The sequence below is a fragment of the Ranitomeya variabilis genome, chromosome 7, assembly GCF_051348905.1.
Source record: "Ranitomeya variabilis isolate aRanVar5 chromosome 7, aRanVar5.hap1, whole genome shotgun sequence".
NCBI classification, from domain to species: domain Eukaryota; kingdom Metazoa; phylum Chordata; class Amphibia; order Anura; family Dendrobatidae; genus Ranitomeya; species Ranitomeya variabilis.
In genome coordinates this window covers 203,496,238-203,520,112 of record NC_135238.1, presented here as the reverse complement: position 1 = coordinate 203,520,112, position 23,875 = coordinate 203,496,238, and the positions used below count along the sequence as shown (strand labels likewise).

At 44.0% G+C, this 23,875-nt stretch overlaps 1 protein-coding gene across 6 annotated transcripts in view; it reads right to left on the bottom strand.

The window, feature by feature from the left end:
• Window positions 1-23,875, bottom strand: part of LOC143784440 (neurabin-1-like) — a 97,781-nt gene that overhangs the window by 46,473 nt on the left and 27,433 nt on the right. For all 6 annotated transcript variants that reach the window (XM_077272687.1, XM_077272686.1, XM_077272689.1 and 3 more), the window contains exons 3-5: window positions 18,919-19,051; window positions 18,664-18,784; window positions 5,127-5,231 (exon numbers count right to left, since the gene is read on the bottom strand). In XM_077272687.1, the coding sequence (XP_077128802.1) occupies window positions 5,127-5,231; window positions 18,664-18,784; window positions 18,919-19,051 (359 nt within the window). The remainder of the gene's footprint in view (window positions 1-5,126; window positions 5,232-18,663; window positions 18,785-18,918; window positions 19,052-23,875) is intronic.

Below are 23,875 nucleotides of genomic sequence, written 5' to 3'. Positions count from 1 at the left end.
TATAATGCAGAGCCGTAAAAATAAAAAATCATATTTTTTTCACAAAAATGATCTTTTTGCCCCCAATTTTTTATTTTCCCAAGGGTAAGAGAAGAAATTGGACCCCAAAAAATGTTGTGCAATTTGTCCTGAGTACGCTGATACCCCATATGTGGGTGTAAACCATTGTTTGGGCGCATGGCAGAGCTTGGAAGGGAAGGAGCGCCATTTGACTTTTCAATGCAAAATTGACTGGAATTGAGATGGGACGCCATGTTGCGTTTGGAGAGCCCCTGATGTGCCTAAACATTGAAACTCCGTACAAGTGACACCATTTTGGAAAGTAGACCCCCTAAGGAACTTATCTAGATGTGTTTTGAGAGCTTTGAACCCCCAAGTGTTTCACTACAGATTATAACGCAGAGCCGTGAAAATAATTTTTTTTTTTTTTCTCAAAAATGATTTTTTAGCCCCCAGCTTTGTATTTTTACAAGGGTAACAGAATAAATTGGACCCCAAAATTTGTTTTCCAATTTGTCCTGAGTACGCTGATACCCCATATGTGGGGGGGAACCACTGTTTGGGCGCATGACAGAGCTCGGAAGGGAAGGAGCGCCATTTGGAATGCAGACTTAAATGGATTGGTCAGCAGCCGTCACGTTGCATTTGCAGAGCCCCTGATGTACCCAAACAGTACAAACCCCCCACAAGTGACCCCATATTGGAAACTAGACCTCCCAAGGAACTTATCTAGATGTGTTTTGAGAACTTTGAACCCCCAAGTGTTTCACTAAAGTTTATAGCGCAAAGCCGTGAAAATAAAAATTCTTTTTTTTTTTTCACAAAAATGATTTTTTAGCCCCCAGTTTTGTATTTTCACAAGGGTAACAGGATAAATTGGACCCCAAAATTTGTTTTCCAATTTGTCCTGAGTACGCTGATACCCCATATGTGGGGGGGAACCACTGTTTGGGCGCATGACAGAGCTCGGAAGGGAAGGAGCGCCATTTGGAATGCAGACTTAAATGGATTGGTCAGCAGCCGTCACGTTGCATTTGCAGAGCCCCTGATGTACCCAAACAGTACAAACCCCCCACAAGTGACCCCATATTGGAAACTAGACCTCCCAAGGAACTTATCTAGATGTGTTTTGAGAACTTTGAACCCCCAAGTGTTTCACTAAAGTTTATAGCGCAAAGCCGTGAAAATAAAAATTCTTTTTTTTTTTTCACAAAAATGATTTTTTAGCCCCCAGTTTTGTATTTTCACAAGGGTAACAGGATAAATTAGACCCCAAAAGTTGTTGTCCAATTTGTCCTGAGTACGCTGATACCCCATATGTCGGGGGGAACCACTGTTTGGGCGCATGACAGAGCTCGGAAGGGAAGGAGCGCCATTTGGAATGCAGCCTTAAATGGATTGGTCTGCAGGCGTCACGTTGCATTTGCAGAGCCCCTGATGTACCCAAACAGTACAAACCCCCCACAAGTGACCCCATATTGGAAACTAGACCTCCCAAGGAACTTATCTAGATGTGTTGTGAGAACTTTGAACCCCCAAGTGTTTCACTACAGTTTATAATGCAGAGCCGTGAAAATAAAACATCTTTTTTTTCCCACAAAAATGATTTTTAGCCCCCCAAATTTTTATTTTCCTAAGGATAACAAGAGAACTTGGACCCCAGAAGTTGTTGTTCAATTTGTCCCGAGTACGCTGATAACACATATGTTGGGGTAAACCCCTTTTTGGGCGCACGGGAGAGCTCGGAAGGGAAGGAGCACTGTTTTACTTTTTCAACGCAGAATTGGCTGGAATTGAGATTGGACGCCATGTCGCGCTTGGAGAGCCCCTGATGTGCCTGGACAGTGGAAACCCCCCAATTCTACCTGAAACCCTAACCCAAACACACCCCTAACCCTAATCCCAACGGTAACCCTAACCACACCCCTAGCCCTGACACACCCATAATTCTAATCCCAACCCTAATCCAAACGTAAATGTAATCCAAACCCTAACCCTAACTTTAGCCCCAACCCTAACTTTAGCCCCAACCCTAACTTTACCTCCAACCCTAGCCCTAACCCTAACCCTACCCCTAACCCTAACCCTAAACGTGACTGAAATACGTGGCACTGAAATACGTGGCACTGAAATACGTGGCACTGAAATACGTGGCACTGAAATACGTGGCACTGAAATACGTGGCACTGAAATACGTGATACGTGGCACTTAAATACGTGGCACTGAAACACGTGGCACTGAAATACGTGGCACTGAAATACGTGGCACTGAAATACGTGGCACTGAAATACGTGGCACTGAAATACGTGGCACTTAAATAAGTGGCACTGAAATATGTGATATGTGGCACTTAAATACGTGGCACTGAAATACGTGGCACTGAAATACGTGGCACTGAAATACGTGGCACTGAAATACGTGGCACTGAAATACGTGGCACTGAAATACGTGGCACTGAAATACGTGGCACTGAAATATGTGATATGTGGCACTTAAATACGTGGCACTGAAACACGTGGCACTGAAATACGTGATACGTGGCACTGAAATACGTGGCACTGAAATACGTGGCACTGAAATATGTGATACGTGGCACTTAAATACGTGGCACTGAAACACGTGGCACTGAAATACGTGATACGTGGCACTGAAATACGTGGCACTGAAATACGTGGCACTGAAATACGTGGCACTGAAATACGTGGCACTGAAATACGTGCAACTGAAATACGTGGTACTAAAATATGTGGCACTGAAATACGTGATACGTGGCACTGAAATACATGGCACTGAAATACGTGGCACTGAAATACGTGGCACTGAAATACGTGGCACTGAAATACGTGGCACTATGACTGTCAGAAAATGTTCATTAAACGGTTAGGGGTGAGGTTAGGGGTAGAGTTAGGGTTAGGGTTTGGATCCCTTTATCACCTTGATGGTGGTGGGTGGCTTTTCAGTGTGTTTTCTGTTTTTTTCGATAAAAATGCATGCGTTTTTAACGCAAACAAACGCATGTGCTTAAAAACGCAAGAAAATACTGCAGGTTGTATTTCTGAAAATGAACGCATGCAGAAAAAAACCGCATGCGTTTGAAAACGCGACCAAACGCGTACAAAAAAACCGCATGCGTTTTCAATGTTAAATATAGGGAAAAAACGCATGCGTTTTTTTGTGCAAAAAACGCTGCAGACAAAAACGGAAGTGTGAAACCAGCGACGCTTTTTATAGCAAAAAAGTTTTTGCGTCTCCACATTTTGAGACCTATAATTTTTCCACATTTGCTCCACAGAGTCATGTGAGGTCTTGTTTTTTGCGGGACGAGTTGACGTTTTTATTGGTAACATTTTCGGACACGTGACCGTTTTTGATCGCTTTTTATTCCGATTTTTGTGAGGCAGAATGACCAAAAACCTGCTATTCATGAATTTCTTTTGGGAGAGGCGTTTATACCGTTCCGGGTTTGGTAAAATTGATAAAGCAGTTTTATTCGTCGGGTCAGTACGATTACAGCGATATCTCATTTATATCATTTTTTTTATGTTTTGGCGCTTTTATACGATAAAAACTATTTTATAGAAAAAATAATTATTTTGGTATCGCTTTATTCTCAGGACTATAACTTTTTTATTTTTTTGCTGATGATGCTGTATGGCGGCTTGTTTTTTGCGGGACAAGATGACGTTTTCAGCGGTACCATGGATATTTATATCAGTCTTTTTGATCGCGTGTTATTCCACTTTTTGTTCGGCGGTATGGTAATAAAGCGTTGTTTTTTGCCTCGTTTTTTTTTTTTTTTTCTTACGGTGTTTACTGAAGGGGTTAACTAGTGTGGCAGTTTTATAGGTTGGGTCGTTACGGACGTGGCGATACTAAATATGTGTACTTTTATTGTTTGTTTTTTTTTATTTAGATAAAGAAATGTATTTATGGGAATAATATTTTTTTTTTTTTTTCATTATTTTGGAATATTTTTTTTTATTTTTTTTTACACATTTGGAAATTTTTTTTTTTACTTTTTTACTTTGCCCCAGGGGGGGACAATACAGATCGGTGATCTGTCAGTTTGCATAGCACTCTGACAGATCACCGATCTGCGAGAAGTACAGGCTGCTTCACAGTGCCTGCTCTGAGCAGGCGTCTGTGAAGCCACCTCCCTCCCTGCAGGACCCGGATCCGCGGCCATCTTGGATCCGGGTCTGGAGCAGGCAGGGAGGGAGGTAAGACCCTCGCAGCAACGCGATCACATCGCGTTGCTGCGGGGGGCTCAGGGAAGCCCGCAGGGAGCCCTCTCCCTGCGCGATGCTTCCCTGCATCGCCGGCACATCGCGATCATGTTTGATCGCGGTGTGCCGGGGGTTAATGTGCCGGGGGCGGTCCGTGACCGCTCCTGGCACATAGTGCCGGATGTCAGCTGCGATATGCAGCCGACACCCGGCCGCGATCGGCCGCGCTCCCCCCGTGAGCGCGGCCGATCGGCTATGACGTACTATCCCGTCGGCGGTCATACGGGCCCACCCCACCTCGACGGGATAGTACGTCAAATGTCGGGAAGGGGTTAAAATCTTTTCCTATTAATTTTTACCGTAAAAACACTTTGCCAATTATATATTCAGTTTTTTTGCGCATTTTTATTGCTTCAGGTTCAGGACAAGAAAAAGAAAGAAAAAAAAACATCTGGTGGAAAAACAAAGTGTTACTTGTCTGACGCAGATGTTTGCGGAATCCACTCCTAGCTAGGCACTGTCCAATCAGAAGGCTGCAAAGGAGCTCTTCCAAAACGCTGCAGGAAACAAAAAACTCCTCCAAAAACACCTAAAATAAAAGGGTTTTTTTACTTAAAAACTTTGGTTTTGACTTCTTCAAAAAAAAAGCTCTGTGCGCACATGTCCTTAACATCTATGCCCTAATGCCACCATTATGGTCAATACCGGATAGGCATCACTACAGCCACTTATCGCAGTCATTCCCTAGGAGCAGCCAATTGTGGTTGAATTGTGACAAAACTGCAGCAAAAAAACAAAAACTTGTGTACAGAAACAGATATATGGACAACCTAAAAAGGAGTTATGGACTCAAATCATATGCCAACAGTTACACATTCATAACTTGAGGATGTACCCACCTGACTGTACCTTTGGTGTTTTTAAGTACCGTAGCAGCAAACAGTTGTGTGACCCCAACTAGACTTGTACCATCGACTTCCACAATCTGGTCATTGACTTCAATCCTAAAGAAAGAAAATAAATTCTAAAGATTTAAACTAAAATAAGGTGAAAAAAAAAAACTGGAATGGCTCAGCCGTGTGTCGGGAGCGGTGGCGATGGTCAATCATTAACAGACGTATTACGATTGAGTAAGAGGAATCAATATTGACAGACAGACATGTGGCTATGGTGTCCCGCAGTGATCAATTCTACGCCGAAGGTCAAATGTGATAAGCATGAAAAGAAAACGGGGGAAAAAAAAAAAAAGTGTTTTGCATTCAGTGATCCTCACAAACTGAAAAAAATCAGAACACAGAAAAAGAAGAAAATATTGCAGACTGGTTGTTCGTACGTGATACATATCCTTGTACATTCGAGTCAAATATTATTAAATTATTGCTTTATTTAAACACACTTTTTGAGGGATTTTCTCACTAAGATAACCCCTTTCCTAATAATGAAGCTGGCAAACCGGTCCGATTACAGATCAGTGAACAAGCTGAAATCCTTAATGAAAATCTGAATAAGAATGAGCACGCGCCACTTTTGAAAATCATTTTCATGGGGATTTCGAAAATGAGGTTTTAAGAAACCCTGTTTGCTTGTTTTACGCTGTAAATTGCTAAAGATTTGCAGTACAGAATCCACTGCACAAATCCAGAGCGAGTCCTGAATGTGTGAACATGGCCCTAAGGTCTCCATACACAATACATAGCGGGCCTGTGTTCTGTATGAGAGGGGAGCGGTCAGACTCCTCTGGCAGCGGCTTATTTCCAAGGCAAACAAAACAGATTGGCTGCTGAAATTCAGGAAGCAGGATCCTTTTCTCACTCCACATCTGTCAGGGAATAGTTGGGGAGACCCACATACACATTCGAATGGGAGTTGACCCTCCAGATATTGGCGGGTTTGGCCAAATTAGAAGAGCTGTCCCCTTTCAGAAAAGTTTTTCCTATAAGCGCCATTAACAACAAAACAAACTGTGCTTTACTCATCCGACCCATCACTCAGTGTCCGCGGTGCCTCCCGGTGTCTCGATAGCTCTGCAACCAATGAGTAAGCTCAGCGGCTCGTGCCGTCAACTCCAGCAAAGCAGCTTACTTTCACACTAGCGTCGGGCTCGGTCCGTCGCAGTGCGTCGGGCCGAGGTTACCGACGCTAGCGTTGCATACGCCGCACAACGGGGGCAGCGGATGCATTTTTCCAGCGCATCCGCTGCCCCATTGTGAGGTGCGGGGAGGTGGGGGCGGAGTTCCGGCCGCGCATGCGCGGTCAGAAAAAGCGGACCGTCAGCAGCAAAAAACGTTACATGTAGCGTTTTTTTGTGCCGACGGTCCGCCAAAGCACAACGCATCCGTAGCACGACGGATGCGACGTGTGGCAATCCGTCGCAATGCGTCGCGTAATGTTAGTCAATGGAGAAAAAAACGCATCCTGCAAGCACTTTTGCAGGATGCGTTTTTTCTGCAAAAAGACGTATTGTGACAGATTGCAGTTAACGCTAGTGTGAAAGTAGCCTTAGCTCAGATATTGGCTGCAGCGCTCTCAGCCTGACATCAGCAGGAACAATAGCGCAGACTTAGTCATGGACCGGGGGAGAGGGAGTAAGGTTCAGTTTGTTTGCAGTCTTTTTTTACTACTTATATCAAAAACCTTTTGGAAAGGAGACAACCTCTAACGTTCTTGGGGAGCTTTTAGGAACGGTTTTCAAGGCAGATTCAATGAGAACAGCAGTGCTGCCATTTTTCCCCCCATCACAATGATAGACATCGCAATATAAAACCTGGTGACACCCCATAATGCTGGACATATGGACAGCGGCTTTCCGCTGGGAATATTCTAATAATGGCTTCCTATACTAGATACTTAGGCTAGAAAAAGAACACTAGAATACATGCGTGAGCGACACGTGATAATTACTAAGAAATATGTCTTACTAATGCAAAACTCCCAGCATTAAATACACCCTGCAGGGAGAAAAACCTGCACACCGTGCTGCCTGCCTGCTGACTGTCGGGAATAATTTATGTACATATAGCGTGTATAATGTGTGATATGGTAAACATTACATCAGTGACGCCGCTCCCCGTATACAGTGCACAACCTGGGGAGGACTGGATCTAACACACTATAGTCCTATACCATGGTGACCGTATACTTCTGGCTGACTAACAGGATTCTACAGGAGTCACCACTAGAGATGAGCGAACGTGCTCGGTGTTACTCGGATAGCACTCAAGTATCTGGGAGCTCGGATGTACTCCGCACTCGCCCAGAATTGGCTGGTGCCCGGATTTGAAGCTCGAATTCTCGCCCCGCATGTTTGGCGCCTGTTACACAGTCAATAAGCATACGGGGATTGTCTGCCAGTCACTGGAATGCTGTAGCCATCTTGTTTGGGGCATTACTATGATTGGCTCGCGGCATTACCTCAACAGAGGTTATAACAGGACAGGCACTGCCAGGCTCGGCACACTGACGCGATTGCAGTTCTGATTGGAGGGAAAGAGCAGTTATCCAGGCCCAGGGGCGGATTATCAGAGGGTCAATATGGGCGGTAGCCCAGGGCCCAGTGGTGTGGGGGGGCCCTGGGCTACCGCACAGATCGACCCTCTGATAATCCGCCCGAGTACTGTGAATGCCCGTCGGCGCCGGCATTTATGTGCCCCCGGACCCGGTGGGCAGAGAGAGGGGGCCCGCATCGGGCCCGTTCTCATCTGCTCACCGGGCCCCTTCCGGCGCTGCGGCGGTTTCCTATTGACGTGCGGGCACGCGCCCGCACGTCAATAGTTAACAACAGCCGCCAGCCAATTGGAGGCTGGCAGCTGAAGTCGGCCACCCGCAGCGCACACGTCGCCGGCGTCTGACATCATTGTCAGTCGCCGGCGAGTGTGCGCTGCTGGAGGGAGCTCGCCGCCTGGATCGCTGGTCAGGTGAGGAGATGTTTGTTTTTTTTTGATAAGCTAACGGTGGACACACTGGGGGCAATGCTGGAGACACTGGGGGCAATGCTGGAGACACTGGGGGCAATGCTGGAGACACTGGGGGCAATGCTGGAGACACTGGGGGCAATGCTGGAGACACTGGGGGCAATGCTGGAGACACTGGGGGCAATGCTGGAGACACTGGGGCAGATTGCTGGACAGACTGACAGCAATGCTGGACATACTGGGGCAGATTGCTGGACACACTGGGGGTAATATGCTGGAGACACTGGTGCAGATTGCTGGACACACTGGGGGAAATGCTGGATACTCTGGGGCAATATGCTGGACATACTGGGGCAGATTGTTGAACACACTGTCTGGGGGCAATGCTGGAGACACTGGGGCAATGCTGGAGACACTGGGGCAATGCTGGAGACACTGGGGCAATGCTGGAGACACTGGGCAATGCTGGAGACACTGGGCAATGCTGGTCAATTGGACATACTGGGGCAGATTGCTGGACACACTGGTGGTAATATGCTGGACATACTGGGGCAGAATGCTGGACACACTGGTGGTAATATGCTGGACATACTTGGGCAGATTGCTGGACACTGGTGGTAATATGCTGGACACTGGGGCAGAATGCTGGACACACTGGTGGTAATATGCTGGACATACTGGGGCAGATTGCTGGACACACTGGTGGTAATATGCTGGACACACTGTCTGGGGGCAATGCTGGACACACTGGGGGCAATATGCTGGAGTCAGACACTGGGGCAGATTGCTGGAGACACTGTCTGGGGGCAATGCTGGACACACTGGGGCAGATTGCTGGACATACTGGGGCAATATGCTGGACATACTGGGGGTAATATGCTGGACACACTGGGGGCAGGACTGGAGGCATGGGCAGAATGTAGACACGGGGCATGATTGGAGACACAGGGCAGAATGAAAGACATGGGGCAGGATTGGATCATGGGGCAGGATGGATACGATGGGAGATAGATGGGGCAGGATGGGGAGATCATATGGGGTAGAATTTATACTCATGAGGGCAGGATGCGAGAATATATGGCTGGAGCCAGGAATGAGATAAACGGGGCCAGGATGGGGAATATTATTACCATAGGGGCTAATTAAGGGATATTATAATGCAGTGATGTATTTATTTTATTTTTTGAGTATACTGTTTTAAATGGGGGGGCGGTCCTGTTACTGTGCAGAGTGACACTATCGCCTTTTTTTCTCCATGTGGTGTAATGTAGAAGTTGTGAAAAATTAAGTAATGTGTTCTGCAAGCAGAGCTCGAGATAATTATTTCCTGCAGAAACGAGTCCTGGCTGGAAGAAATGATGGCGGTCTGTGCTGGATGAAAGATGAAGGACTTCACCTAGAGACGTCACTGGTGAGTCAGTGTTACCTATACACTGTATACTATATACAGAGGTCCTGTGTACAATGTCACCAGTAGGGTTGAGCGAAACGGATCGTTCATTTTCAAAAGTCGCCGACTTTTGGCAAAGTCGGGTTTCGTGAAACCCGACCCGACTCCAGCGTGGGATCGGCCATGTGGTCGGCGATCTTGGCGCCAAAGTCGCGTTTTGTATGACGCCTTCCCCGCCATTTTTTCAGCCAATTAAGGAGTGTGGGCAGCGTGATGACATAGGTTCCGGCCTGGTTTCTGCAGCGTCATAGAGCCATATTACCGTTTGGGCTGCAGTGATTTCCGCAGTCAAACACAACATATGCTTTGCACGGAGGGGAGGAGAGGATAGATAGATAGATAGATAGATAGATAGATAGATAGATAGATAGATAGATAGATAGATAGATAGATAAAGAGAGAGAGTTTAAGTAAATGTAAAAAATAATCCACATTGACTTGCATTGGGTTTCGTGTTCCGGTCCGGAACCCGACTTTACAGCAGAATCGGCCGATTTCACGCGATCCGACTTTCGAGAAGGTCGGGTTTCACAAAACCCAACTCGATCCTAAAGAAGCAAAAGTCGCTCAACCCTAGTCACCAGTGATCACTGTATTACCTATACATTATATACAGAGCTCCTGTGTATAATGTCACCAGTGATCTCTGTATTACCTCTACACAGACACTGCATACTAAGTACAGATCTCCTGTGAATACTGGCACTTATGGTGATAGTATTGTGTTTTGTTTTGTTTTTTTAATTACTGATCAGTATTGTAGTATTCAGTCACTATGTGGTGGTAATATGTGGTCTGGAAATGGTGTTGTGGTATTTGTCCCTTGAATGTGCTATTTGGTCACCAAGTGGTGGTAATATGTGGTCTTGACATGGTGCAGTGGTATTTGTTCCTTGTATGTGATATTATTCGATCACTGTGGTTGTAATTTGTGGTCTGGTCATGGTGCGGTGTGTTATGATCCGGTGACCTTGGAGCCGCATGAGACTTTCTCAGGAGTAGGTGGAACCTATACTGACCGCAATCCCAAAACTGACACCGCAACTAGAAGTAGCCGTGGGATGTACCTAACCATCCTAGACACCTCGACACAGCCGGAGGACTAAATAACCCTATAGATGGAAATGGGAATCCTATCTTGCCTCAGAGCAGACCCCCAAAGGATAGATAGCCCCCCACAAATATTGACTTAGTATTAGAGGAAAGACACACGCAGGCAGAAAACAGAGTTTAGCAAAAGAGGCCACTCTAGCTAAATAGGAAAGGATAGGACAGAATGCTAAGCGGTCAGTAATAAAACCCTGAAAATATCCACAGCAGATAATACAAAAATTCCACCATCTAACTAAAGACATGGAACGTATCTCTGCATCTCCTGAGAATCCAACTTGACTGGAAAAATCCTGGCACAGTCAAGCTGGACAAGAAAAAACAATGAATAGCACTGATCTGTAAAGCACACAGCATGTGTGGAGCAGAAACAAAAACCAGAAACTTATCTTTGCTGAATTGGCAGATGGGCAGGAGGAACCAGACTGAGATCAAAACCTTCCAAGTACAATGGGCAACTGGCAAGGGCTAATGAATCCTGCAACCTTAAATACCCCAGTCAGCACTGCAATCAGCAGGGACACCTGCCCAGGATTGCAACCCAGGGACAACTGTATTACCACCAACAACCACCGGAGGGAACCCAAGAGCAGAATTCACAACAGCGGTGGTATTTGTTCCTTGTATGTGATATTATTGGTCAAAATATACCTAAATTGTATTGAAAGATTTTAACAAATATTTAATAGGTTATGGTAGAGTAGGGCCCGGCCATTTTTCTGGAATAATCTGGTTCTGGTATAACATGACCCCCGTCACATGACCCCCGTCACATGACCGGGGGGGCCCACAGTGTCTGAACAGCCCGGGGCCCTGGCTACCCTTAATCCACCCCTGTCCAGGCCTGTGTGTGCACAGTTTAACTAATCAGTCCTTCAGTGTGGATACTGATGCTGAACCATCAAACTAACAGCCCTTCTAAGGGCTAATCTTGTGCTGCTGTTTGTATCAGTTACATTCTTCATTTAACCTAGGGACAGTTGTAGGAGTAGGGAGACTGGCAGAATACAGCCTCTAGGCAAGGCTTTGCACTCCCTTGCTAAATATATAGATGTTGCAAGTTACCAAACTTTTTTGTGATGAAAAAAAATTGACTATATTGTCACCCATACAGTTTTATGGTATTTTGTCTGAGGTGGTAGATGATGATGAGACACAGTTGCCGATAATTCAGATTGTTTTTAGGTCACCAAATCAGGAAAACCAGGTTGCAGAGGTGGAAGACGAGGTGGTGGATGACTAAGGCTAATTTCCCACTAGCGTCGGGTAACGTCCGTCACAATGCGTCGTTTTGGAGGAAAAACGCATCCTGCAAAGTTGCCCGCAGGATGCGTTTTTTCTCCATAGACTTGCATTAGCACAACGGATGCGTCGTGTTTTGGCGGACCGTCGGCACAAAAAAAGTTCCATTTAACTTTTTTTGTGTGTCGCGTCTGCCACTTTCGACTGCGCATGCGCGGCCGAAACTCCGCTCCCTCCTCCCCGGACTGCAGAATGGGCAGCGGATGCGTTGTAAAACTGCATCCGCTGCCCACATCGTGCAGAAATTTCACAGGTTGCATCGGTACGTCGGCCCGACGCATTGCGACGGGCCCGTACCAACGCAAGTGTGAAAGTAGCCCAAGTCACCTTCCCAACCTTGGAAGTTGGCATGCAGAGTGAGGGAGAAGGTAACGACTGCAGTTAAACAATCTACTAGCTCAGTGGCCAGACTGACTGACTCTTGCAATCACTTGATTCTCCACACCAAAACAGAAAGTAAAGAAACCGGTGAGGGACACAGACAGCAGTAAAGTGTAGCAGCAGGGGTAAAACTTTCTGTTTTAAAGATCACCAGGAAAATTAAAATTAGGGGACACTCTTCATGGAGTTGCACATTTTTCAGATCTATAATAATCCACAGCAAAGAAAAGTTGTTGGCAGATTTAGACTTCGCCATTAAAACTGAATGGGGGAAATACTGAAACAGAAATTGCCATTTACGCACAGATTCAATATAGATTTTTTTTCCTACAGCATGTGGATTGGCAGCATTGAGATTTGGTAATTTTTTTCTTTTTTTCTGGATTGAAAATTTGCAGCGCATCTGTTCTATGGGAACATGCACTAAAAGAGCATATCCTGTTAGGCCTCAGTCCGGTCAGTGTATCTGCTCTACACTGTGTTCCAAATTATTACGCACAAAGAGTTTAGGAGTGATAAGGTTAGAATTTTTTTGATTGTTATTTAAACTCATTGATGGTGATATGTGTCAGGGCTCTTTATATCACTGAAAGCAATTGCAGATACCTGTGCAAATTAGTTTGGCAGGTGTGTCCAAATAAAGGCAAGACTACTTAAGAAGGCTGTTCCACATTATTAAGCAGCCTACATGGGAAAGAAAAAGGATGTGTCGGCTGCTGAGAAGCAACAAATTGTGGAGTATTTAGGTCAAGGCATGACTACAATCAACATTGCCAAGACAATTCATTGTGATCATCGCACAATCAAGAAGTATGTAGCTGATTCCCAGCACACACGTGTGCGTGCTGATAAGGAAAAATTGAGGACTCTTTCCAACAGGCAATTGCTTAAGGTTAAAAGAGCAGCTGCAAAAATGCCTTATCGTAGCAGCAGACAAGTTTTTGAAGCTGCTGGTGCCTCCAACGTCCCCAGAACAACAAGATGCAGGGTCCTTCAGAGGTTTGCAGCTGTGCGTAAGCCATCCTGTCAACCACCTCTATCCACTGCACACAAGCAGAAATGGCTCCAGTGGGCCAAACGATACATGAAGACTGACTTCCAAACTGTTTTGTTCACAGATGAGTGCCGTGCAACGCTCGATGGTCCAGATGGATGGAGTGGAGGATGGACACCCCATGAAAACACGGCTAAGGCGCCAACAAGGAGGAGGTGGAGTAATGTTTTGGGCTGGAATCATGGGGAGAGAGATTGTCGGCCCCTTTATGATCCCTGAAGGGGTAAAGATGAACTCCATAATCTATGTGGAGTTCCTAAAACAACACTTCCTGCCATGGTTCAAGAGGAAGAACCGTGCTTTCTGCAGCAAGATCATTTTCATGCATGATAATGCACCGTCTCATGCTGCAAAACAACACATCTGCATCTCTGGCTGCTATGGGCATAAAAGAGGACAAACTTATGGTGTGGCCACCATTTTCCCCTGACCTCAACCCCACTGAGAACCTCTGGAGCATCATCAAAAGGAGAGTCTATGATGGCGGGAGGCAGTTCACATCTAAGCAACAGCTCTGGGAGGGTCTTCTGTCCACATGCAAAACAATTGAAGCAGAAACCATCCAAAAACTGACAAATTCAATGGACGAGAGAGTTCAGAAGCTTCTTTCGAACAAGGGGTCCTATGTGCAAATGTAATGAGCTGATAATGCTTATAACTTCACAATTGACCATTTTTTTGTTAAAAAAAAAAAAAAATGTTGTAAACTCTGCTGTGCATAATAATTTGGAACATGCATTTTGAGTGTTTATTTTTTTTTTTTTAAGATACTGTTTTCATAGGCAGTTTGTTCCAAAACATTGCAATTATACTAGAATAGTAGATGACTGGAAAATAACAATGACTGCAATTCAGATAGGTAATTTAGAGAAAATAGGAGGAAATATTATTTGCATAATAATTTGGAACACAGTGTATAGAAACATGCGCTGAAAGAGCAGATCCTGTTAGGCCTCAGTCTGGTCAGTGTACAGTTAGGTCCATATATATTTGGACAGAGACAACATTTTTTTTAATTTTGGTTATAGACATTACCACAATGAATTTTAAACAAAACCATTCAGATGCAGTTGAAGTTCAGACTTTCAGCTTTCTTTTGAGGGGATCCACATTAAAATTGGATGAAGGGTTTAGAAGCTTCAGCTCCTTAACATGTGCCACCCTGTTTTTAAAGGGACCAAAAGTAATTGGACAATTGACTCCAAGGCTATTTCATGGACAGGTGTGGGCAATCCCTTCGTTATGTCATTCTCAATTAAGCAGATAAAAGGCCTGGAGTTGATTTGAGGTGTGGTGTTTGCATTTGGAAGGTTTTGCTGTGAAGTAAACATGCGGTAAAGGAGCTCTCCATGCAGGTGAAACAAGCCATCCTTAAGCTGCGAAAACAGAAAAAACCATCCGAGAAATTGCTACAATATTAGGAGTGGCAAAATCTACAGTTTGGTGCATCCTGAGAAAGAAAGAAAGCACTGGTGAACTCATCAATACAAAAAGACCTGGGCGCCCACGGAAGACAACAGTGGTGGATGATCGCAGAATAATCTCCATGGTGAAGAGAAACCCCTTCACAACAGCCAACCAAGTGACCAACACTCTCCAGGAGGTCGGCGTATCAATATCCAAATCTACCATAAAGAGAAGGCTGCATGAAAGTAACTACAGAGGGTTCACTGCACGGTGCAAGCCACTCATAAGCATCAAGAATAAAAAGGCTAAAAAAAATCTAAAAAAAGCCAGCACAGTTCTGGAAGAACATTCTTTGGACAGATGAAACCAAGATCACCCTCTACCAGAATGATGGAAAGAGAAAAGTATGGCGAAGGCGTGGTACAGCTCATGATCCAAAGCATACCACCTCATCTGTAAAACACGGCAGAGGCAGTGTGATGGCTTGGGCATGCATGGCTGCCAGTGGCACTGGGTCACTAGTGTTTATTGATGATGTGACACAGGACAGAAGCAGCAGAATGAATTCTGAGGTATTCAGAGCCGCCATATTGTGTGCTCAGATCCAGCCAAACTGATTGGTCGTCGTTTCATACTACAGATGGACAATTACCCAAAACATAAAGCCAAAGCAACCCAGGAGTTAATTAAAGCAAAGAAGTGGAATATTCTTGAATGGCCAAGTCAGTCACCTGATCTTAACCCAATTGAGCAGCATTTCACTTGTTAAAGACTAAACTTCAGACAGAAAGGCCCACAAACAAACAGCAACTGAAAACCACCGCAGTGAAGGCCTGGCAGAGCATCAAAAAGGAGGAAACACAGCGTCTGGTGATGTCCATGAGTTCAAGACTTCAGGCAGTCATTGCCAACAAAGGATTTTCAACCAAGTACTAAAAATGAACATTTTATTTAAAATTATTGAATCTGTCCAATTACTTTTGGTCGACAGGGTGGCACATGTTAAGGAGCTAAAACTCCTAAACCCTTCATCCAATTTTAATGTGGATACCCTCAAATGAAAGCTGAAAGTCTGAACTTCAACTGCATCTGAATTGTTTTGTTTAAAATTAATTGTGGTAATGTCTATAACCAAAATTAGAAAAATGTCTCTGTCCAAATATATATGGACCTAATTATCTGCTCTATGGAAACATGCGCTAAATCCTGTTAGACCTCAGTCCGGTCACTGCACACAGTCAAAAGCGGTGTCAAAATATTTTCATATATACACAAAGCTTATATCAATATGGAAATGACTGCGCACAACTATTAGGATTGAAAATAATAATTATTATATTTATATCCATGTGTCTATATGGAAATGTTTACAATACAGATGCCTGTGTGCAGTCATCTCCCAAACTAGTAGTACAGGATGCACTCGGCACAAGAGATAAAAAAAAGTGACAGAACACAGAGGTAAAAAAAAAAAAATAAATAAGTATGCGAGCACTTAAAAGGGGTTGCACAATGGTCATTTATCAACCAACCACAGGATAATCACTAGAGGAGAGGTTTCCTCCTCTCTCCAAGATGGGATAGAGTGGTTGCCGGGAATACGTGCTGCCGCCGCTCCATGTGTCACCCATAGGGCTGTCAGAAACAGCCGTGAGCCGTCCTTCGCTGTCTCCTGCAGCTCACACACTCTTAAGCATGTCAGTAAGGAGATCCCGTAGTTGGACTGATCCGTGCCAGGCGCTCGGTGCACCCTTCTTGGCATGGAGGAGCAGTTCAGTGCATCTTCCCACCTACTTGTTTTCCAGTTCTCTCCAACCTCCTCTTCCTTGATTGACAGCTCTGGCTTTACAGGAGTCTTAAGAGGGCAGAGACAGGTGGAAAACAAGAACGGGAAAGGTGCGTTGACCTGCTCGGCCACAACAAGGGTGCACCGAGTTCCTGAGCTTGGTTGGAACAGTCATTTAGTGTTGAAAGACTTTCCTTTAAGAAGTTTTCCAGGTAGATTCATTGATGGCTAGGAACCGACGCCATTCTTGGAAGACTCGAGGCCCCGTCAATGTTTTCCAGGCATGGCGGAGTGTCTCAGCCTGGTACTACCGCTAAGCCCCATTTACGTTAATTAGGCTCTGATCACTGCCAGATAATTCTGCATAATTCTAAATGAGTAATGACAATAAATGTTGGGATTATGAGTAACAATTACAGGTCAGATTTTCAGAGCGTGAGATCCTTTATCGCTCTTGTATTTTATACTCCTAATAAATCTACAATGCAAAGTTACTCAAAAGGTTTTTGGCAAAACTTCACACAATGCTGCTCGTCTAGAGTTTCTGAATATTACTTTATTATTAATAATAACAGCAAGCTACAGGAGTCTATCTCTGACCCAAGGGCTACATTCCTTAATATAATGGTATTAGGAGTTGCCGCACCGTGCCCAGAGGACACGATGACCCGCGAAACGGCAAATACAGGCAGTAAGCACTGTCATAGGGAAAGGGCCTTAATCTGCTGAGAGGTCTGCAATGTAAGGCCAGGAAAGGTATAACCTCCATCGTTCCATAGGTTACTGAATTATTCCTGCAGATATAAGTGATACTATTATAGGAAGATGACAAAATACTCTAAAAGCCAGCCCATCCAATAGACATCTGGGTCTAAAAATTCAAGATTTACAAAAAATGGAATACCAATATGGCAATAATTAATAACCACTTTATTGTGAACACTACATAAAAAACACATGCAAGACAAAAATTAAAAAAAAAAAAAATACCAAAAAAATGGAGGCGGAGGAGCTTTTGCACAATGAACAAAAGTGGTGACAATATACAACATGTAAAGTACACGAGAAATAGAAAAATATGTATGATGACAAGTCAGAATCTGATACAATGAGAAATACAAATGGACTAATAGGGCCAAGAGTGAAAAATATTTTGTTTGATAGGAAAGTCAGGCAAGTACATAAAGTGCAAGTGCCAACACACATCAAAATGACTTAGTAGGGATAACAAATAAAAAATCTGACAGGTATTTACTCGAGTTCATGGTGCAGCGCTGCCAAATCATCACACACCCCGACGCACGTTTCACACGTGCATCCTCAGGGAGTGAGAAATTTCATCCTCGGAGAAGTTTGCCAAAAAACTGATAGACTATAAAAAGTCCCCTGTAATTTGGTTCTAAATGACTTGATCTGTACAGATTTTCATACTGACCTACCACCTGTAGAACTTTTAAATATGCGTTCTCATCGTGAATCCAAATTTGAGAGAGAAGAAACAATTGCAAGCGATAAACATTAAAAGGATTCTCTGGTGAAAACAAGTTAACATTCATCCAATGAATGGGCGCGATTACTTGCCGATTGGTGGGTGTCCGACTGCGGGAACCTGCACAGGTTGTCCGAACTGGGAATTTTTTTTCCCGTGCCACCACCACCCACTAAGGCTACGTTCACATTTGCGGTCAGCGCCGCAGCGTCGGGCGCCGCCGCATGCGTCATGCGCCCCTATATTTAACATGGGGGCGCATGGACATGCGTTGTGCTGCGTTTAGCGCCGCATGGCCGCAAGCGTTGGACGCAAGAAACGCATCAAGTTGCATTTTTTTTGCGTCCAACTTTCGGCCAAAAACGACGCATGCGGCGCAAAACGCAGCGTTTTAGCGTGCGTTTTGCCGCGTTTTTGTTTGCGTTGTGCGCTGCGGCGCCGACGCTGCGGCGCACAACGCAAATGTGAACGTAGCCTAAGTCATCACCTATGCAGTAGACGGGTAATAAAAGGGTTTTCCAGGAAAAACAACCTATGATTACTTACCGTCCATCCCGTTGAGCAGCTCCCCCTTCTGTAATCGTTTTTACAAATATTCCCAGCTTCTCCAAGCCCTGGTCTGCGCCGACCCCCATGCCAATAATGCTGATTCCAAGCCCACTGTCTCCTGGACAGAGAGAAATCACATGTAAGCAAGAAAAACAACCACCATGGTAAAAAGGTGCTTATGACCAGCGGCGACCGGTGGACCCAGATTTGCCAGGTTCCGTCACATTTAGATGGGGGAAAAAAAAAAATTACCTTTTTCAATTTCGACGGGGAATACGTCCATCTTTTCCACTCTTTTTTCCAACTCGTACTCAGCAGAAGCAGCAACCGGGTCCACCTCCTCATTACGTCGGTCATAGTCTTCATTGGAAAATGTGGGAAATACCTTGAAGGAAAAAAGCAACATATGAACAAGTCAGTAGAGTAGTGGTTATACTTGGGGTAGGGTACCAGCTGATGTGTTATATTACACAATTATTTTATTGGATTCCCTTATGAATTCATTGAATTACAAGAACACAATCTCAATGCAAATTTTCAGGTATTTGAGATGCTCTACACGTGGAAAAAACCCAATGAATTCACCTACAGAATGATTAAAAGGGAACTATACCTAGAAATAAATGATAGGTGGAAAGCGAGAGATAAATCGCTCACAATGTTTGCTGAAGCCAGTTGTCTTACAGCCAGGCACAGAAAGGGGAGGAGAAGTGGGGGAAATAGATGATCTCAGGTGATTGTAAGGGCTCGTTCACATGACTATGATAATGAACCTCGGCTCAAGCGCTGATCAGAGTTTGAGCCAAGTGTCCGTTCACCGAGATCCGATTCGCTCGCATGAGAGAATCGTATTCCAGATGCGGAGAAGACGGAAAACTTAATGTCTCCATTGTCTGTGTCCGCATAAATTGGACTGCACTCGGATGACATTCGAGTGCAGTCCGATGGTTTACACGCACCCATAAACTTGTATGGGTGTGCATGGTCCGATATGTGAAACCCCTCGCAGCATGCTGCAATTCGTTTCTCATGCTTAAAACTGGCATGAGAGAGAAAACTGCTGACCAGCACTGCCCCATAGTACAACATTGGGCCGAAAGCCATCTGATAAGACATGGATAGCACTCGTCTGATACAGACTTGTGTGACCGAACCCGGAGAGATAAAGTAGGATCATAAGTGATTAATTAATATGGGTGAAGAAGCAGAATGCGGAGATATTTTCTATTTTTGTACATTTTCTAGTGCTTGTTTCCTATCACAACTTATCACCTAAATACAGGATAGGTGGCAAGTTGCTGATCCAACCATCAAGACCTCAATCGATCTTGAGTAGGAGGGAGGATCTGGAGTCCCCCTTCTGATTGGAGCATGTTCATTGACTATGGTACTGATACACATAGCCTAGATACACGGCTATCTCCATCAGTCGTGTCGCCCGTGAACGGAGCATTGGTGTACATGCTCGATCATCGGTCCATTCAAAAGGGGGGGGCTCCAAAGTAGTTCTTGGAGTTGGAAGGGGCTCCAAAAATTAACACATGTCCTTTGTTAAAATGCCCCTCTACTAGTCATGATGTATCTGCAATCAAATCATGTCAAACAAGTGTCTTACAGAATGAAAAGGCAATTGTGGCCCCAACAACAAAAAAAGTGTAAAAAGTTATTCTTTTAAATCTACTTTCTATCTCAATTTCTGGTAGATGCTGAATATGGTTTAATTCACAGGGGGATAAAACAAAAACAAAAAAAAAAAACTTCCATGTGATTGACAAACTGTAGCAGGACAGAGCTCTACAAACCTTGTAAAGAGCGGTTCATCAGCGTGGCCGGCAGATGACCATTACTGGACATACAGCTTTGGAAACCATAATTAGCTAATGACTCGGGAAAAAAAACCTGAGAAAAGCACAAGCCGATCAAACACCAACTGAGGGCTATATAGATTTGTCTTTGCGATTACTAACCAGTGCAGGTCATGGCATGGATTTATTCTAACTGGTGATGAGCGAACGTGCTTGAATAAGGTGTTATCTGAGCATGCTCAGGTGCTAACAGTGTCTTCGGAGTGCTCGAAAAATATGTTTGAGTCCCCGTGGCGGTATGTCTCACGGCCGTTTGTGAAATAATCCCTGCAAGTCTTGCACCTGTCAAACAGCCGTGAGACATGCAGCCGCGGGGACTCGAACATATTTTTTGAGCACACCGAAGACCCTCGGTTACCACCAGAGCATGCTCAGATAACACCTTATCCGCGCACGTTCGCCCATCACCAATTCTGATCCTAATAGTATTTCTTCCTACAGGAATAGTTTCCCTATAAATCGATTTGCTTAGTAGATTCGTCACATTTTGCAGATTTCGTGAGATTCCGCCACAAATGAGTCTCCTGCACAATAAGTGAAAGTGCTCTTAATATTTTTCTTTGGACAGTGGGATATTTACAAGTTTGACGCTTGTTCTGACACGACTGCAATAACCAAACAAGTCAAAACCAAACAGAAATATGTAAAGTTGCAAAAAGAGCAGAAACTACGAGAACGAGTCTCTCTACAAATCCGGTAAATCCAGGCAAAGATGAATGTTTGTACAAGGGAAGAATTCGGAATGCGGAAATCCTTTTGGGCTTCTTTTCGCAATTACCTGCCGGACATGGATAGAGGAGGGCTCTGATCCGACACTGGGGCACATTCTGGTCACAAGACATGTTCTCATTTACTCAGCTGTACAACAAACATTACAGCTCTTTGTACTCTGCAAACCACAAGTCCTGATCTCCAGACAATAGGAGTCACAGGATCCGATAAAACATAACCCTACAGTCATGTAAAAGGTTTGTCATACACCGCACAGTGCACGTATCCCGAGTATGTAGGAGGATCGGTCACCAGACGACGTACGCCGGCTCATCTAGTGTCTTGTTTATGGTCGCCCACGTGTCAGACGTCACGGTGGAGCCAAGGTAAGGCTCAAGATTACAGATAACATCCGTAAACAAGCGAGTGGGTGATGGAAGAGGCAAAGCTTGGAGTAATCACTGTCCTACCTGTCTGCCAGGGAGTGAGGTTTATACATCGGCTCTACTAATGGAGGGGCCAAAGCTTCCTGTGTCAGTCAAGAGCACCAAAGGCTCACGGCCTACTTATTCCAACTGTATAGACAACCTACAATATCCTGGGAATATTAGACATGAGTAAATACACACAAAAGAGCCAGGCAACAATACTACACCCAAAAGTGAATTAAAACATTATAACATTTGGTGCATCTATAATAAAAAATAAAAATCCATAAAAAATATGAGTGACAGTGTAGCTACACATTATATAGAGAATTATAAATCTATCAAAAAAAAAAAAAAAAAATAAGGTTCTATTAAAGGATAAAACAAGTGACTATCCAAAAGTACCAATAAAGTCATCACTTTTTTTGTCAATTATTTATTAGCGTAGTACAAGTACAGTAAACTAAACTACACACGCAAAACACTATTCTGCTTCCTATTCCGGTACTTGTCACATGGATGGTGAATACAGACGGTACACAGACAACGCCGGTACGGTTTTTTCCAGTACTGGAAATACCAGGACGCGTGAAAGGGGCTTCTAAGGAATCTTCAATATAATCTGCTTAGGTGGTCCTTGATCAATTGAATCTAAAAGACGTGTTCTAATTTTCATTAATGTAGGATTTTAGTCTGAGCAAATTCTAAATTTAGGATTCAGGGCCAACTACAGCCATCCAGACAAGGATCTTCAAAGTAAGTACACCATCCTCTTCAGGTCTAAGTGATCTATTTTTGTGAAATGTAACATATCCACCATATAAAATCTGTGTGTGTCTTCCCTATACCTACAAGTGCTTCCAATATCATATGAAGGCACTTTTTTTAATGGATTCATAGAGCGAGAAAATAAAATAATAAAAAATATAAATAAAAAAGGGCAATGCAATGGCTGCCAAATTACAGAGGCAGCACATAGGGAGAATACCAATGCACTTGAGACCAGAAGTAGTGTTCATATTTTGCATTGGATGCTACCAAAACTTTGGAAGAGGCGAGAATGAAATCCAAAAGTTTATTACATGTCAACCTTTGTTTTTTACTGGGCTTTTTAGTTTAGCATGGTAAAAGTTGTCCAGTTACCATTTGTTGCATCTTCCCTTGGCAAAGTTAAAATACCGGAAGCGCTGCTTGATATGTTTATATAAGTTGTTCAGGCCGCAACATTTTTCCACTAGGCATTGTCTCCAATTTTCTAAACTGTATTATTACATTTACTAAGATTAACAAAAAAAAAAAATTTCACTTGAAATTCTCAGAATTATGAAGACTGAAAAAAATGGAAAAAATAAACTCTTAAAGTCTGCCAAAAAGAAAGCCCCAAGTAATGTGAGCAGTGCCTGCCATACATCAGACACCAGAGCGTTTCCTAGAATCTGATCACTTATTTTTGGTGCCCACAACTGGATTATACTAGCGGGGACCACAGAATCACAAACATTTAATGTGTCTGCATTCCTGGTAATAACACATCGTGCACGTTCTGCTTCGCTTAAAATTATATTCATGTACTTATTTCTAAAGCAGCTGCTTTTCAGATCCCGTTACCGTAAATGGAGGGGGTGGGAAGAAGGGCTTTGTAAGTCTCTTACCACTGGCATGCAAGGAATGGTTAGGGCACCGAGTGCTGGCCCAAGACTGAGTCATTACTGCTTCAATGGAGAAGATATTTAGGCTGAATTAGTAATGCAAAAGTATCTATGTTAGAACAATAAGAAGGAGACCTGTGCAAAGGACATCCGAATGCCAAAATATTCTGTATACTACTGTATGTTCTTCTGTGACACAGGGGATCGAGCTTCCAACACTGGAGAGTAACCCAAACAAGCAACTGAAAAAGAGGTGAAACATTCTGCATCTTTTTTGCACCATTTCCTATTACCAGAACCCCAACTTTTGCTGAACAGTCTTACAAAGTTTCTTAAACAGAAAACAAATATTAAGGAGCCAAATAAGGATTGTGCACAGAGATTTTTTTTTGAGGAGGTCAAAAATGTTGAGTTTGTTGGAATCGGTTTGTAGAAACTCGCCCACTTTGGGGAGAAGTTTTTCGTTTTGTGAAGTGGCTTTGAAGAGTTTTCTAAGAGGTTTTGGAAAGGTTTTTTGTTTTTTTTCCCCCTTCACCTAAAAGTGTTTTGTAGCCTT